General features: G+C 68.1%; 3 protein-coding genes across 3 annotated transcripts; all 3 read right to left on the reverse strand.

Moving 5' to 3' along the window:
* Window positions 1–2135: 2135 nt before the first annotated feature.
* LOC102462333 (protein S100-A6-like) lies at window positions 2136–4951 on the reverse strand. The gene is made up of 3 exons (XM_075907841.2): window positions 4828–4951; window positions 3380–3538; window positions 2136–2350 (listed from the first exon to the last, which is right to left on the reverse strand). Exons 2-3 carry the CDS (start codon window positions 3512–3514, stop codon window positions 2207–2209), a joined length of 279 nt encoding a protein of 92 aa, XP_075763956.2. The 5' UTR covers window positions 3515–3538; window positions 4828–4951; the 3' UTR covers window positions 2136–2206.
* A 2455-nt stretch (window positions 4952–7406) lies between these two features.
* LOC106732620 (protein S100-A6-like) lies at window positions 7407–9858 on the reverse strand. Its single transcript, XM_075907840.2, has 3 exons — window positions 9724–9858; window positions 8448–8606; window positions 7407–7626 (listed from the first exon to the last, which is right to left on the reverse strand). Exons 2-3 carry the CDS (start codon window positions 8580–8582, stop codon window positions 7483–7485), a joined length of 279 nt encoding a protein of 92 aa, XP_075763955.2. The 5' UTR covers window positions 8583–8606; window positions 9724–9858; the 3' UTR covers window positions 7407–7482.
* Window positions 9859–9987: 129 nt separating this feature from the next.
* LOC102462470 (protein S100-A5) lies at window positions 9988–14018 on the reverse strand. Its single transcript, XM_075907831.2, has 3 exons — window positions 13751–14018; window positions 12065–12251; window positions 9988–10809 (listed from the first exon to the last, which is right to left on the reverse strand). Exons 2-3 carry the CDS (start codon window positions 12215–12217, stop codon window positions 10669–10671), a joined length of 294 nt encoding a protein of 97 aa, XP_075763946.1. The 5' UTR covers window positions 12218–12251; window positions 13751–14018; the 3' UTR covers window positions 9988–10668.
* Between the last annotated feature and the right edge of the window lie 742 nt (window positions 14019–14760).

Raw genomic sequence — 14760 nt, forward strand, 5'->3', positions numbered from 1 at the left:
GGGTAGGCAGGCAGCATGTTTTATCTCGCCAATGTAGACACAGCCCCAGTGTAAATAATTGTTACCTGGAGGCACAACCACTGTGCACCTTCCCCCTTTCATTGGAAAAGGGGCTTCCTAATTCTTTGGGGTTCGACCCCATTTGGGGAGGGGTATCCTGGGAAGCTGGGCACTAAACTGCTCTCTGCTTGGGCCTGAAGAGGTTCAGTGTCTGTGCTGCTTATTGGGGGCAGGACCGGGCGGTGAGGAGCCCAAGAGAGCGGGAAGGCGAGTGGCGGTCACCCGAGGGGCCGTCTGTGACCGGGGGCTGGGTTGGAGGGGGAGGGCAGACACCTGCCGTGGCATTCACAGCACGGCTTCGGCACGGCCTGTTCCGCTTTCCAAGGGCTGGCCAGCCAGTGGGCAGGACACTGGAGCCTTGTTAATGCCCAGGAGCGGCCAAGGCCCCCCCCCCGCCCCACTCAGCTGTGGTCGCGCCTCCTTCTTCCCACCCGGCTCTTGCCCGTGGGCCCACCTGTGCTGGGGCCTGGCGGAGCGAGCGGGCTGCAGGCCGACTCCGGAAGCGGCTCTGATTCACAGCCCGCGGAGCCCCCCCCACGCAGCCCAGGAGGAAGTGGCTGCAAAGTGGTTAAGCCTGTTGCATCCTGGTGCTGCGGCTGCCTAGAAACAGGCCCCGGCTGCCATGGGCAGAGCCCAGGGAGGGGCCGGCAGCCTGCTGGCTACAGCCATGGCCCGGGTGGGAGCGTGGGCGCCTCATTCCTACCCCCAGGGATAGGGGCAGCCAGGCAGGTGGCGCTGTCCATGCCGTGCCGTGGCCTGCTGCTTGGCTAGCTCCTGGCTCACGGCATTGGCCTCGGCTCTGACACTGACTCCCAGCGTGACCCTGGTTTCATCCCCTCACCTCCCCCGCCCCCCCCCCCCGGGGTCTCAGTTCCCAGCCCATCCATTGCCTGTCTCCTCTGCTGGGCCGGGGGCCTTTGGCGCAGGCATCTCAGGGCTGGTGGGACACCCAGGGGAACGCACAGCCTGGCAGCCAGAGAGTTAAGGCTCAGGGGCGAGGATTACAGGGAGGCTCTGCCCAGGCCCCAGGGCGGCTGCACACGGGCCGGATCCTCCATTGCCGGGAGCAGGGGTGGGCCCCCAGGAAGCGAGAGGCTGTAAAACCCAGGGCTTAGTCAGGGCCCTTCCCCGCGCAGCGAGCGAATCCCAGCCCTAGCAGAGAGCCGCAGGGAGGGTGGGGCCGGGCGTCCTGGGGCGAGGCCCTGCTGGGGAGCTGGGCCCCTGACTCCTCCTGCCAGCCGGAGCAGGCGGGTCTCCACTGGCTGCCGGGCCACCTGCGTTTGGCCTCTGAGGGCGTTTCCCGGTCAGACCTGGGGCCCTCCCTCGGACGCCCCTCCCCCACGAAATGCCCCCGATCTGGTGTCGGCACAGCGGGAACGCAGGGCGGCCCCGAGTAAGACCCTGCAGGGGGAGCAGCCGGCTCAGGAGTTGCCAAGGCAGGAATCTCCACCGGGGAGGGGGGGGGAGGGGGAAGGGGAGACACACAGTCTGGCGCAGAGCCAGTGCTTGGGGGGGGGGGGAGGGGAGAGACAGGGAAATGCCACTGTGCCCCCGGCCTGCGGTACCTCTAGACCAGGGGCCACGGCCAGCCGGGCTCAGAGAAACAGCCAGGAATCCCCCCAGGACTCTGCCACCAACTTTCCCCCTGGTTCAGGGAAACGCGGGAGAGCAGCTTCCCCTGGAGCCGGCTGGGAGGGCGCGAGTCCCCAGGGAGCCAGGGTCCCCGGAACGGAGCCAGCGCGGCTCCAGAGCCATTTGGACCCAGCAGCCTTCCCTGGGCCCCACTGCCATGGCACCGCCGTGTCCCCACCCCAGCCGGAGAGCAGGCCGGGGGCGATGGCGAAGCAGCCGGCCCGGGGAGGGCTGTGTGCAGGGCTCTGTGCCAGGCCGGGGCCAACGCCCCAGAGCCTCTAGCGCCAGCCGCTAGCTCCCGGGAGTGACAGTCGCCACTGGGGGGAGCCCGTGGGGCTGAGCCTTGTGGGGGGCACCTGGTTTGGTTGTTTGGCCCTTTGACGCCCCTCCCAGCCCGGCGCAGTTCACGGAGCTTGGCCAGGCACAGAGCCAGCCGCAGCAGCAACGGGACAAAACCCAGTTTTATTGGCTACAGGGTGACCCGCTCCGCACGCTGGGCCGGCCGCATGCGCCGCTACTTCTTATACTTTATCAGAGCCTCGTTGTAAACCATGGCCAGCGCCCCCAGGAAAGCCACGTACTCCTGGAAGTCGACACTCTGGTCCTTGTTCCGGTCCAGATCCTTCATGAGCTTCTGGATTTCCGCGTCCTGCAGCTTCTAGAGGCAGAGCACAGACGCCGCTCAGCACCGGCAGGGGAAGATTTGGGGCACAGGGGGGACATGGGGGCCAGGTTTAATGTTTCCCAGGCGCCCCATTTCCCAGCCCACGACGGCTGCTATGGAGAAGGGATCTGGGTGGTGGGGCTGTAGCGGGGGGGCTGGGCCCATGCGATAGAACAGCTGGGCCAAGACCCAGGCCGGGAACCTTTTTGGGTCAGGAGCCACTGACCCACAGAAACAAATCGGGGACGGCAGTGCAGGCGCCCCAAAGCCAGGGGAGCCCTGAGCCTCAGGGCTGGATCCAGGCAAGCCAGGGGCTGCATCCGGTCCCCAGGACAGAGGTTCCCCACCCCTGCCCTAGACCCTCTGGGGGCCTTTCCAGCCAGCGACTCACAGGGAGAGCGGGGGCCCCTGCGGTTCCGTCACAGGGTTGTTCTGTCCAGCAGACGTCCCAAGCACTCAGCACACAGGGAACCCCGAGCAGAGCGCCGTGCACCCGTCAGGCCCCGGATCCCCGAGTCTGGGAGCACGTCCCTGCTCCCACGGGGCCCTGGGCCAGCTGGGGATTGCTCCAGCCACCCGCCCACCCTCTAGATCCACCCCCAGGCCAGGGCCCCCTTGGGAGAGCGAGGCAGACGGGGCAGCGAGAGGGGGCTGGGGCCCAGGCTGCAGGGTTCCTGCAGGGACATGCTGCCCGGCTCTCCGGCATGGGCAGGAGTGGGGCTGGGAACAAGTTCTGGGCCCGGCTTGGACACTGTGCGGCTCACACACGCCGGCCCCTCCCCGCCCGCACTCCCAGGGCAGGGCTCCCTGGTCTGGGCAGCACCCAGCACGAAACCTGCCTGCTGCAGAACCAGCTGCCAGCCCCAGGGAGCAGCAGAGGCGCTAGGGACTGAGGGCAGAGGAACAAAGGGGGCGCTTTGCTAGAGGTCCCTCCGCCCATCCCAACACTAGCACCTCTGGCCTCTGCCCCCTCCCTCCCCTGCAAGGGCCAGCTCCTCTGGGACCCTCCCTGCCCCCACTCACCGCCCCAAGGCTCAGCTCCTTCTGGATCAGCTCCTTCAGCTCCCGCTTGCTCAGCGTGTCCTTGTCCCCCTCCTTCCCCGAGTACTTGTGGAAGACACACACCAAGGCCCCGATGGCCTGGTCCAGAGATGCCATGGCCACGGGCGCAGCTGGGGAGATCTGGGGCAGCGAGGGGAGACCGGTCAGCGGGGAGGCCAGGGCCCCGAGCCGCGGGGAGCCGGACGAGCAAAGCCGCCCCCAGACCCGCCTGGGGAAGGGACCGGCCCGGACACGCTGGAGACGCCCCAGGAGCGGGGCCGGTTGGGGGGGCTCCCCGCACTCAATGGAAGATTCTACTTGAGTTCAGGCTTCGCCTGGCGCCAGGCCAGCCCCTGCCCCTCCAAGGCACCTGGGGTGTCCCCCTGCCCCTCCCCATGGCACCCTGGGGAGCGGCCCTGGTGCTCCCAGCAGAGCGAGGGAGAGGGGCTGAGCCCGTCCGGGGGGCACTGGGGGCCTGGGGCAGGGGCTGTCTCGGGTCACAGGCCGGCTGGGCGCAGGGCGACGGATGCTGGGGAGGCGTCTGGCCAGGTTCCCCCAACGTCGCCCCCCCCCCCCCCGCTGGCGCAGGGCCCAGGGGGAGCTCAGCCCCGCAGAGGGGGAAGGCTCCAGCATTACCTGACTGTGGGTGGGCAGGACACCCCCTCCCCCGCCCCATCGGAGACCGAGGTGCCAGTCACCGGCTGGGTCCCCGCCCCCACCCGGCCCCGTGGCTCCGGAGGGGGGCAGGGATTCTTGCGACCTCTTCCCCCCCCCCCTCGCCCCGCGCCTCTTTCCCAACAGAGGGGCGCTCGGTTTGGCAGCCAGGGGCGGGGCGGGGCCAGGGGGGGGCGGGGCCAGGGGCCCGGGGCGGGGCCAGGGGCCCGGGGCCGGGGGCGGGGCCAGCCCCCCCACCCCCGCTTGCCACTAGGGGCCGCCAGGTCTGCCGAGAAATCCGAGCCCGAGGCTCCCAGCGGTTGCGCAAGTGACCCAGCCCCACGCGCCGTGCGCCGCGTTCCACCCCCGCCCTGCCCCGCCCCGAGCCTAGAAGGGCGCAGATCGCGCGCAGAGCCCCCAGGCTGGAAGGGCGCAGACCCCGCGCAGATTCCGGGAGCGGGGCCGGAAGGGCGCGGCGCCCCCTCTCCGGGGCTGGAAGGCGCAGACCCCGGGCGCAGCCGCTTTTTAGCTGGAGCCGCCCTGGGGTTGCGCGGGGAGCGCAGCGTGTGCGCAGGGACCCGGCAAGACGCGGGCGCAGCAGGGGGCGCACAACCTGGGGCGGGCGGGAAGCTCCCGGACCTGCGGGCGCTCCGAGATCCGGGGCGCAGACCCCCCCCCCGTGCAGCAGCGCCCTTGGGGGCCAGGCGGTCTCCGCTGTGCGGAGGCTCATCCCGCGCCCCCCCCCCCCCCCCGCAGGAGAATAGGACCGGACTCACCCGAGACAATGAAGCGGACTGCAATAACAGCACCGCCCGCGGGCTGCCCCTTATATAACGGACCGGAGCACGGCCCAGTGCCCCGTAGAGGGGGGCTGGGTGTGTCGCGTGGGGAGGCCACGCCCCGTCAACCCATAGCCCCGCCCACTCCTGCCCCAAAAGTGTCCCGCTCAGCCTGCCCTTTGCTGCGCTGTTTCCCCCCGCCCGGGGTCCTGGAGAGTGGCCCAGGCCGGTCTGAGGTGGGGGCCTTAGACCCCTCCCGGGGCCGGGCCGTGCGCCAGGGGCTGCCCCGAGAGCCCCGCCTCGCCCAGGGGCAGCCGGCGTGGGGGGCTGGCTGGGCCGGGGAGGCGCAGAGCAAAGCGGCCCCGTGGCCCCGCGCGCTCCAGCCTGGGCGGCCGTGGCAGGTGGGGAACCGAGCGCCGCGGCCTGGGCAGAGCTGTGGATCGGACCCCCCCCCCCCCCCCCCCCCGCCCGCCCCCCGCCCGCAGCGCCAGCTCCCCGCGCCCCTGGCGCCAGTGGCTGCAGGCCGGCCCGGTGGAGACCCGCGGGCCGCTCCTTGGAGTCGATTTCCTGGGCGCTGTTCTCGGCCAGGCTGCTCGATGCGGGGGGGGGGGGGCCCGCTGGGGGAGCGGGGGGGGGCCCGCACTGATGCTGGGCACGGCCCAGGGCACTTCCTGAGCCCGGCCCCAAACCGCCCCCCCTCCCAGGCAGATGTGCGAGTGCGCCCGGCCCCAGCACGGGCGCGGCCCTTGGACAGCGCCCGCCTGCCCGTAGCCAGCCCAAGCTGGGGCCCCTGATGACCCAGCTGGGGGACCCGAGCCCCAGGGGACCCCGGCAACAGGCAGCACCATGCACACCCCCAAGCAGCAGCCACGTGGCCTGGTGCCCCATTCCCCCCAGACTGGGGGGGGGAGCATCCTGCCATGGAGCAGCCCATGAATGCGCGGGGGCGCCCGTGGCTTCCCCCTCCCACTCTGCTGGGGTCGCGCCGCCATTGCCCGTGGGCCCAGCTGCGCTGGGGCCGGGCCGCTCTGAGTCAGGGCAGGAGCGGGGGAGAGCGGGGGAGCCCCCCCACGCAGCCCAGGAGGAAGCGGCTGCAAAGTGGTTAAGCCTGTTGCATCCTGGCGCTGCGGCTGCCTAGAAACAGGCCCCGGCTGCCATGGGCAGAGCCCAGGGAGGGGCCGGCAGCCTGCTGGCTCCAGCCATGGCCCGGGTGGGAGCGTGGGCGCCTCATTCCTACCCCCAGGGATAGGGGCAGCTGGCGCTGTCCGCGCTGGGCCGTGGCCTGCTGCTTGGCTAGCTCCTGGCTCAGGGCATTGCCCTCAGCTCTGACACCGACTCTCAGCGTGACCCTGGTCTCATCCCCTCACCCCCCAGGTCTCGGTTCCCAGCCCATCCGTTGCCTGTCTCCTCTGCTGGGCCGGGGGCCTTTGGCGCAGGCGTCGCAGGGCTGGTGGGACACCCAGGGGAACGCACAGCCTGGCAGCCAGAGGATCAAGTCTCAGGGGCGAGGATTACGGGGAGGCTCTGCCCAGGCCCCAGGGCGGCTGCACATGGGCCGGATCCTCCATTGCCCGGAGCAGGGGTGGGCCCCCAGGAAGCGAGAGGCTGTAAAACCCAGGGCTTAGTCAGGGCCCTTCCCCGCGCAGCGAGCGAATCCCAGCCCTAGCAGAGAGCTGCACGCAGGGTGGGGCCGGGCATCCTGGGGCAAGGCCCTGCCGGGGAGCTGGGCCGCTGAAGCCCCCTGCCAGCTGGGTCTCCACTGGCTGCCGGGCCAGTGACATTTGGCCTCAGAGGGGTTTCCCAGTCAGACGTGGGGCCCTCACTCCGATTCGCCCCCTCCAGTGCAGCAAGTCTCCGCAGCCCAGGTGGGAATAAGACCCTGCAGGGGGAGCAGCTGGCTCAGGAGTTGCCAAGGCAGGAAACTCCACTTGGAGACAAGTCAGGCACAAAGCCAGTGCCTGGCGTGGGGGAAGGGAACTGGCACCGTGCCCCCAGCCTGCAGTGCTAAGCCCAGCCTCTGGCCCAGGAGCCACGGCCAGCTGGGCTCACAGAGAAACAGCCGCAGGGGCAGCCTAGGACTTCCCCCGGCCTAGGAAAACAGGCCAGGCCTCCCCTGGAGCCGCGTGGAGGGTGCGAGGGCCCAGGGAGCCAGTGTTCCCAGAACGGAGCTGGCACGGTGCCAGAGCCATTCAGAGCTGCCCAGGAGGGACCCCGCAGCCTTCGCTGGGCCCCCCTGCCATGGCACCGCCGTGTCGCCGCTCAGGAGCCCGTGCGAGGCTGCCCCAGGCGGACAGCAGGCCAGGCAGGTGATGGCGAAGCAGCCAGCCCAGGAAGAGTTGTATGCAGGGCTCTGTGCCAGGCCGGTGCCAATGCCCCGGAGCCTCTTGCAACAGCCAGTCAGCTGGCAGCTTCCAGGGAGTGACAGCCACCACTGGAGGGGGGGGGCGGCATGCACAGAGCGCTGAAGCTCCAGGGTGGGGGCACCTGCCAACATCTGGTGGGTGTGGCTGTTTAGCTGCTGATGCCCGTGAGCCTGGTGCAGTTCATGGACCTTTGCCAAGCACAGACCCAGCCGCAACAATACAAAACGTTTTATTGGCTACAGAGTGACCCGCAGGGCACGTTCCTGCTGGGCCGGCCCCATGCGCCCTGCTACTTCTTACACCCTGCGAAAGCATCGTGGTAAATCATGGCCACTGCTGCCAGGAACGTGACGTACTCCTGGAAGTTGACTTCCTGGTCCTTGTTCCGGTCCAGATCCGCCATGAGCTTCTGGATTTCCGCCTCCTTCAGCTTCTAGAGGCAGAGCAGAGCACAGACGCCGCTCAGCACCGGCAGGAGAAGGTTTGGTGGCCCACAGCCATGGGGCGGGCATGGGGGCCAGGTTTAATGTCTCCCAGGTGCCTTGTTTCCCAGCCCACTACGGCTGCAACGGAGGAGAGCTCTAGGGGTGGGGCTGTAGCGTGGGCACTTGTGCAATAGAACAGCTCGGCCTAGACCAGGTGAGGGACCTTTTTGGGTCAGGAGCCGCTGAGCCACAGGAAGAAGAAACGCCAGGGGGCCACACCCAAGTGAGAAATATCCAAAACCCCTCGCTGCGGTGCCCCCGACTGACAGACTCTCCCCACGTGTCCCTCCCCCGGCGCCTGGGGGCCCAGCCTTGTGGACTGTGCGCTCCAGCCCTATGGGCAGGGACAGGAGGGCCAGAACAGGCACCCCACAGTGCTGTGGGAGCCGAGTCTTGGGGGCCAGATCCAGGCAATTTGGGGGCCACTTCTGGTCCCCAGGCCGGAGGCTCCTCAGGCCGTGCTAGACCCTCGAGACCTTCCCGCCCTGCGACGCTGCCAGGGGTTGTTTTGTCTTGCAAAGATCTCCCCAACCGCCCAGCACACACAGCATGGACCCTCCCTGCACTCAGGCAAACGGCTGCCAGCCCGGGGCAGCAGCCCGAGTCGCTCCGGACCCAGGGCAGCAAGAACAAAGGGGGCACTTTGCTACGGGCGTCTCAGCCCAACCCAGTGGTAACACCTCTGGCCTCTGCCCCCCGCACCAGCAGCTCTCCCCCTCTCTTGAGCCTCAGGGACCCCCCCCCCCCACCCATCTCCAGCCCCACTCACCGGCCCAATGCTCAGCTCCTTCTGGATCAGCTCCTTCAGCTCGCCCTTGCTCAGCGTGTTCTTGTCCCCTTCCTTCCCCGAGTACTTGTGGAAGATACACACCAAGGCCCCGATGGCCTGGTCCAGAGATGCCATGGCCGCGGGTGCAGCTGGGGAGATCTGGGGCAGCGAGGGGAGACCGGTCAGCAGGGAGGCCAGGGCCCCGAGCCACAGGGAGCCGCCCGGAACCGCGGGAGCTGGACGAGCAAAGCCGCCCCCAGACCCGCCTGGGGAAGGGACCGGCCCGGACACGCTGGAAACACCCAAGGAGCTGGGCGGGGGGGGGGGGGGGAAAGGACTACCCCCCCCCACTCACTGGGGGATTCTCCGGGGCTGCAGGCTTCCGCTGGCACCATGCCAGCCCCTGCCCCCATGGCACCTGGGGGCACCCGCCTGCCCCTCCCCATGGCATGGCCCCGGGGCTCCCAGCAGAGCGAGTGAGGGGCTGAGCCCGTCCCAGCAGGCACTGGGGGCCCGGGGCAGGGGCTGTCTCGGATCACACGGGCGGCTGGGCGCGGGGTGCAGAAGGCTGCCCCAGAACCGGCCCTGGCACGGTGCCCCCGGGGAGCTCAGCCCCGCAGAGGGGGGAGGCTCCATCGTTACTGGACACGCCCCTCCCCATCAGAGACCAAGGGCTGGGCCCCCCCCCCCCGCTGCCAGCCCCAAGGCCCCGCTGCCAGCCCCGCCCTGTGGCTCCGCGGGGGGCGGTTCTCGCGACCTCTCCCCCCCAGCGCAGGGGCGCTCGGCTGCGCAGCCAGGTGAGAGGCGGGGCCCAGCGGCCCGTCCCGCTTGGCCACACGGGGCCGCCAGCTCTGAGCAGAAACCGCAGCCCGAGGCTCCCGCTGGTTGCGCAAGTGACCCAGCCCCGCGCGCCGCTTTCCGCCCCGCCCGCAGGGCGCAGATTCCGGGACCGAACCTACAGGGGCGCAGCCGCCGCGCAGCGCCCGAGGCTGGAAGGGCGCAAACCCGCGCAGGATCCGAGATGGGGGGGGGGGGGGGAGCGAGGGGAAGTAGCCGCTCCTTTGCTCGGGAGGCGCCGCCGGGCTGGAGAGGGGCCGGGGCTGCGCAGGGCGCGCAGAGACCGGGGAGCCGCGGGCGCAGCGCGGGGCGCACAATCCACGCCGGGCGGGAGGGAACCTCTCGGACCTGCGGGCGCCCCGAACTCCAGGGGACGGAGCCCCCCGGTGCAGCAGCGCCCTTGGGGCCAGGCCGGGCAGAGGGAGCGGATCGGACTCACCCGAGACAACGAAGCGAGATACGAGAGCGAAGGAGGCGCAGGGCTGCAGTGACTATACCGCCCACGGGCTGCCCCTTATATAGCGGCCCGCAGCCCCGCCCTGCAACCCCGCCCACTGCCGGGGAGGGGGGGGCTGGGTGTGTCTCGTGTGGAGGCCACGCCTCGTCACGCCATAGCCCCGCCCACCCCTGCCCCGACCCGAAAGTGTCCAGTGTCCAGCCTTCCAACCCGCCCTTTGCTGCGCTCTCCCGTGTCCCCCCCCCCGCCAGCCCCGCCCCACTCTGTGCAGCCGGCAGCATGGGGGCCAATCGTGCCTCTGGGGCCCAAGGAGGCAGGGGAGCACCTGGGACCCGCCTGAGGAGCTGTGGAGAGTCCCCCAGGTGGCCGGGACCCCCTGGCCCAGAGCTCGGCCCATCCAGCAGGGTCGCCCTGGCCGGCAGGGCCAGGGGTGGGATCAGCTGTGCCATGGGCAGGGCGGGCAGGTGCCAGGCGCCCAGGAGGCAGGGGAGCTCCTGGGCGTGGCTTGAGGGTTTCCGGGGACCCGCAGGTCGAGCTGTGGAGAGTCCCCCAGGCAGGTGGCCGGGACCCCCTGGCCCAGAGCTTGGCCCAGCCAGCAGGGAGCCTGGAAAGTGGCCCAGGCTGTGAGGTTGGCCCAGGCCGGTCTGAGGTGGGGGCCTTAGACACCTCCCGGGGCCGGGCCGTGCGCCAGGGGCTGCCCCGAGAGCCCCGCCTCGCCCAGGGGCAGCCGGCGTGGGGGGCTGGCTGGGCCGGGGAGGCGCAGAGCAAAGCGGCCCCGTGGCCCCGCGCGCTGCAGCCTGAGCAGCTGTGGCAGGTGGGGAACCGAGCGCCGGACAAAGGAACCGTGCGCCGCGGCCTGGGCAGAGCTGTTTATTGAACGACCCCGCCTGCAGCGCGAGGATTGCGGGGCCTGGCCCGGCCCAGCCCCTACTTCCTGCTCTCCTGGAAGAATTCGTTGTAGGCCATGCACAGGGTGGAGAGGAACACGGAGTACTCCTTGAAGTCGATTTCCTGGTCGCTGTTCTTGTCCAGGCTCTTCATCAGCTGCTCAATGCCACCGTCCAGCCGCTGCAGGGAAGGGGGAGAGAAGCCAGGGTGATGGGCACAGCTGGCTGGGATGGGCCCGGCCCCGGGGCTGTTTCTCCTTCCGCTTTCCAGCAAGCTGGTGCAGGAGCAGGGCATGGTGTCACAGAGGCATGGCCCGGGAGACATCACGGCTGCTTCCACGGCCAGGCTGGCAGCACACAACCCACCTGACCCACAGGATGGGGGGCAACCTTGAAAAACACCCGTCCTGTCCCCCAATTCCCTGTAAATCTCTTTGCATTTTGAGAGAGAAAAACCCAACATTTTATGCAGGTTTTCAGAAAGCACCAAGGGTGTGTCTACACTCGCGGCTTCTTGCACAAGAACCCACAGGGTGCGTCTGGACTGGCAAGATTTTGCGCAAAAACTTGCCAGCTGTCTACACTGGCCACTTGAATTTGCACAAGAGCACTGACGTTCTAATGTAAGAATTCAGGGCTTCTTGCACAAATACTTTGACGCTCCCGCTTAGGGATAAGCCCTCTTACGCAAGAATACTTGTGCCAGAGGGCCAGTGTAGACAGGCACCTTAACTTTTTGCACAAGAAAGCCCGATGGCTAAAATGGCCATGGGAGCTTTCTTGCGCAAGAGAGCATCCACACTCCCAGGGTATGTCTACACTAGCATCCTAGTGCGAACTAGGAGGGTAATGTATGCATACCGCACTTGCTAATGAAGCCCGGGATAAATTTCCCGGGCTTCATTAGCATAAGCGGGGAGCCGCCATTTTTAAATCCCCGCTGCTTCGAACCCCGTGTAGCGCGGCTACACGGGGCTCGAACTAGGTAGTTCGGACTAGGGTGCCTATTCCGAACTACCGGTACACCTCATTTCACGAGGAGTACCGGCAGTTCGGAATAGAGACCCTAGTCCGAACTACCTAGTTCGAGCCCCGTGTAGCCGCGCTACACGGGGTTCGCACAAGCGGGCATTTAAAAATGGCGGCTCCCCGCTTATGCTAATGCAGCCCGGGAAATTCAAATCCCGGCTTCATTAGCAAGTGCGGTATGCATACATTACCCCGCTAGTTCGAACTAGCTAGCGGGGTAGTGTAGACATACCCCCACGGATGCTTTTGCACAAAAGCACAACTCGCACATGGCAGTGTGGACATTTTGTTGCACAAGGGACATTTTGTTGCACAGACATAGCCCAAGAGAACAAGCGGGGGGGGGGGGGGGAACCCCAGGGGGACATGAACCTCCTCCTTCCCCACAGCCCGTTTCCAAAACTCACCTCCCCCAGCCCCAGCTCATTCTTCACCAGCTCCTTCAGCTCCCTCTTGCTCAGGGTGAGCTTGTCGCCTTCCCGGCCTGAGTACTTGTGGAAGGTGCAGACCAAGGTGGCCAAGGCCTTCTCCAGGGGGGTGTCCATGGCGCACGGCCACATCTGTCTGGAAGAGAGAACAGGGCCCGGAAGCTGGCTGCTCCCCGGGCCCAGCCACAGATTGGAGCCACGAGGCTCATGGGACAGCAAAGATGAAAACAGCTCAGACAACCCCAGTGCACCTCTGACTTTTCTACCAGGTGCGGAATAAATTTTGTTCTGTGCACTGATGCATGAGCAGCTGTGCACCACCCGTAGAAACACAGGCTGCCAGCTGTGGGCTCTGCTATCCAGCTGGGTGGCATTTGAATCTCCTCTGGGTGGCTGCCCAAGCGCCCAGCTCCCAGGGAACACTGGTAGGAGCTATGCAAGGCAGATGGGCCGTGCCCAGACAGCTGGGTGCTGGGTTCGAAGGGCACTTTCCGCCTTCCAAGTGCTGGCCAACCCGTGAGCCTGGCTGAGCTGGGGCCGTGCAGAGCGAGCGGGCTGCGGGTTCGCTCCGGAAGCGGCTCTGATTCACGGCCTGCAGAGCAGAGGAGCCCCCCCCCCCCCCACATGGCCAAGGAGGAAGCGGCTGCAAAGTGGTTAAGCCTGTTGCATCCTGGCGCTGCGGCTGCCTAGAAACAGGCCCCGGCTGCCATGGGCAGAGCCCAGGGAGGGGCCGGCAGCCTGCTGGCTACAGCCGTGGCCTGGGTGGGAGCGTGGGCGCCACATTCCTACCCCCAGGGATGGGGCAGCCGGGCAGGTGGCGCTGTCCACACCGGGCCGTGGCCTGCTGCTTGGCTAGCTCGCGGGTCACGGCATTGGCCTCAGCTCTGACACCGACTCCCAGCGTGACCCTGGTCTCATCCCCTCACCCCCTGCCCCCCTGATCTCGTTTCCCAGCCCATTCATTGCCTGTCTCCTCTGCTGGGCCGGGGGCCTTTGGCGCAGGCGTCTCAGGGCTGCTGGAACACCCAGGGGGACGCACAGCCTGGCAGCCAGAGGATCACGGGGAGGATTACGGGGAGGCTCTGCCCAGGCCCCAGGGCGGCTGCACACGGGCCGGATCCTCCATTGCCGGGAGCAGGGGTGGGCCCCCAGGAAGCGAGAGGCTGTAAAACCCAGGGCTTAGTCAGGGCCCTTCCCCGCGCAGTGAGTGAATCCCAGCCCTAGCAGAGAGCCGCAGGGAGGGTGGGGCCGGGCGTCCTGGGGCGAGGCCCTGCTGGGGAGCTGGGCCCCTGACTCCCCCTGCCAGCGAGTCAGGCCAGGGGCGATGGCGAAGCAGCCGGCCCGGGGAGAGCTGCGTGCAGGGCTCTGTGCCAGGCCGGTGCCAACGCCCCAGAGCCTCTAGCGCCAGCTGCTCAGCCGGCCGCTCCCAGGGAGTGATGGCCACCGCTGGGGGAGCCCGTTGCACTCAGCCTGGCGGGAGAGGCGCACATCTGGTCAGGGGGGGCCCGCTGACTCTGCATGCCAAGGGGGGGTGCACATCTGCAGGGGGGCAGGCAGCCGGGGAGAGGAGCCGCTGTCCCTGGGCTGGTGCCAAGGGAGCCGCACATCTGGAGAAGGGCGAGTCCAGGAGTCGGCACGGCCGGGGAGCAAACAAACCCAACTTACCCAGAGAGGAGCAAAGAGCAAAGCAGAGAGCTGGGGCCGGACGGCAGCGCCCGCCTTTATCCGCTGGGCGCCCCGAGGGAGCCGGCACCTCGCCCCCAGGAGCGCCAATGGGAAGCCGAGCTGGTTGCCAGGATCCGGCCTCCCAGCTGGATTCACTCCGGGTGGTTTCCAGGGGTTGCCCAGCCGCCGATCCGACTCCTCCCGCAGCTGCTCTGGGGATGGTGGGTCGGGCACACGGGGCAGCCGGGCATCCCCCCATCCCGCCGCCCATGCGATAACTAGGGCACGGTCGCCTGTTTCCATGGCTCCAGCTGCAGCCTGGCACCGTGGGGCCGGGGGATTTCCTGCCAAGGGGACGCAGAGGAAGGCAGGGACCCGTTGCTTAGCAGCCAGAGGCAGGAGAGCAGTGAGCCCAGGGGATGAAGGCAGCTGGACCATGCGAAGGGCGGGGCCAGGAGGGATGAGCAGAGAGAGAATGAAAAGGTCCGGGGAGGAAAAGGGGAAGGGGAAGTAGCTGATTTGGGGGGCCCATGTGGAGCGGAAGGCAGGGAATTCATGGTGCTCTTTTTGCTGGAGGGGAGTGAGACGGGTTGTATGGGGGAGACGTAACGCCAACCTGTGGAACTCCTTGCCAGAGGATGTTGTGAAAGCCAGGACTTTAACGGGGTTCAAAAAAGAGCTACAGGTTGGACCTCCCTGGTCTGGCACCCTCTGGACCTGACTGGTCCTGGACGAGGGATTTTTCTGGACCAGGGAAGGTTATTTCAGGGCCCCTCTGATGTCCCATCCCCACTTCCTGGCTCCCCATGCAGCTCAGCTGAGCCGGGCGCTGGCTCCTGGGCCCCCCTCGCAGCCTAGCTGAGCTGTGCAGGCTCCCTGCCTCCCGCCCAGCCCAGCTGAACTATGCACCTGGACCCCCGCCCCCCTGCAGCGCTCCCGGACTCTGGTCATGCCAGACCACGGATGCTGCCAACAGAAAATCCCAGATTCCAGAGGTGCGACCTGGCGAT

This window comes from Pelodiscus sinensis, chromosome 22 (genome assembly GCF_052426305.1).
Source record: "Pelodiscus sinensis isolate ZL-2025 chromosome 22, ASM5242630v1, whole genome shotgun sequence".
In the NCBI taxonomy this organism is placed as follows: domain Eukaryota; kingdom Metazoa; phylum Chordata; order Testudines; family Trionychidae; genus Pelodiscus; species Pelodiscus sinensis.

Coding starts and splice junctions, on each gene's coding strand:
- LOC102462333 (XM_075907841.2), bottom strand. CDS start 3,514: ATGGCATCTCTGGACCAGGCCATCGGGGCCTTGGTGTGTGTCTTCCAC. Junction 2,351..3,379: donor AGGAGCTGAGCCTTGGGGCG/GTGAGTGGGGGC, acceptor CTCTGCCTCTAG/AAGCTGCAGGACGCGGAAAT.
- LOC106732620 (XM_075907840.2), bottom strand. CDS start 8,582: ATGGCATCTCTGGACCAGGCCATCGGGGCCTTGGTGTGTATCTTCCAC. Junction 7,627..8,447: donor AGGAGCTGAGCATTGGGCCG/GTGAGTGGGGCT, acceptor CTCTGCCTCTAG/AAGCTGAAGGAGGCGGAAAT.
- LOC102462470 (XM_075907831.2), bottom strand. CDS start 12,217: ATGTGGCCGTGCGCCATGGACACCCCCCTGGAGAAGGCCTTGGCCACC. Junction 10,810..12,064: donor ATGAGCTGGGGCTGGGGGAG/GTGAGTTTTGGA, acceptor CCTTCCCTGCAG/CGGCTGGACGGTGGCATTGA.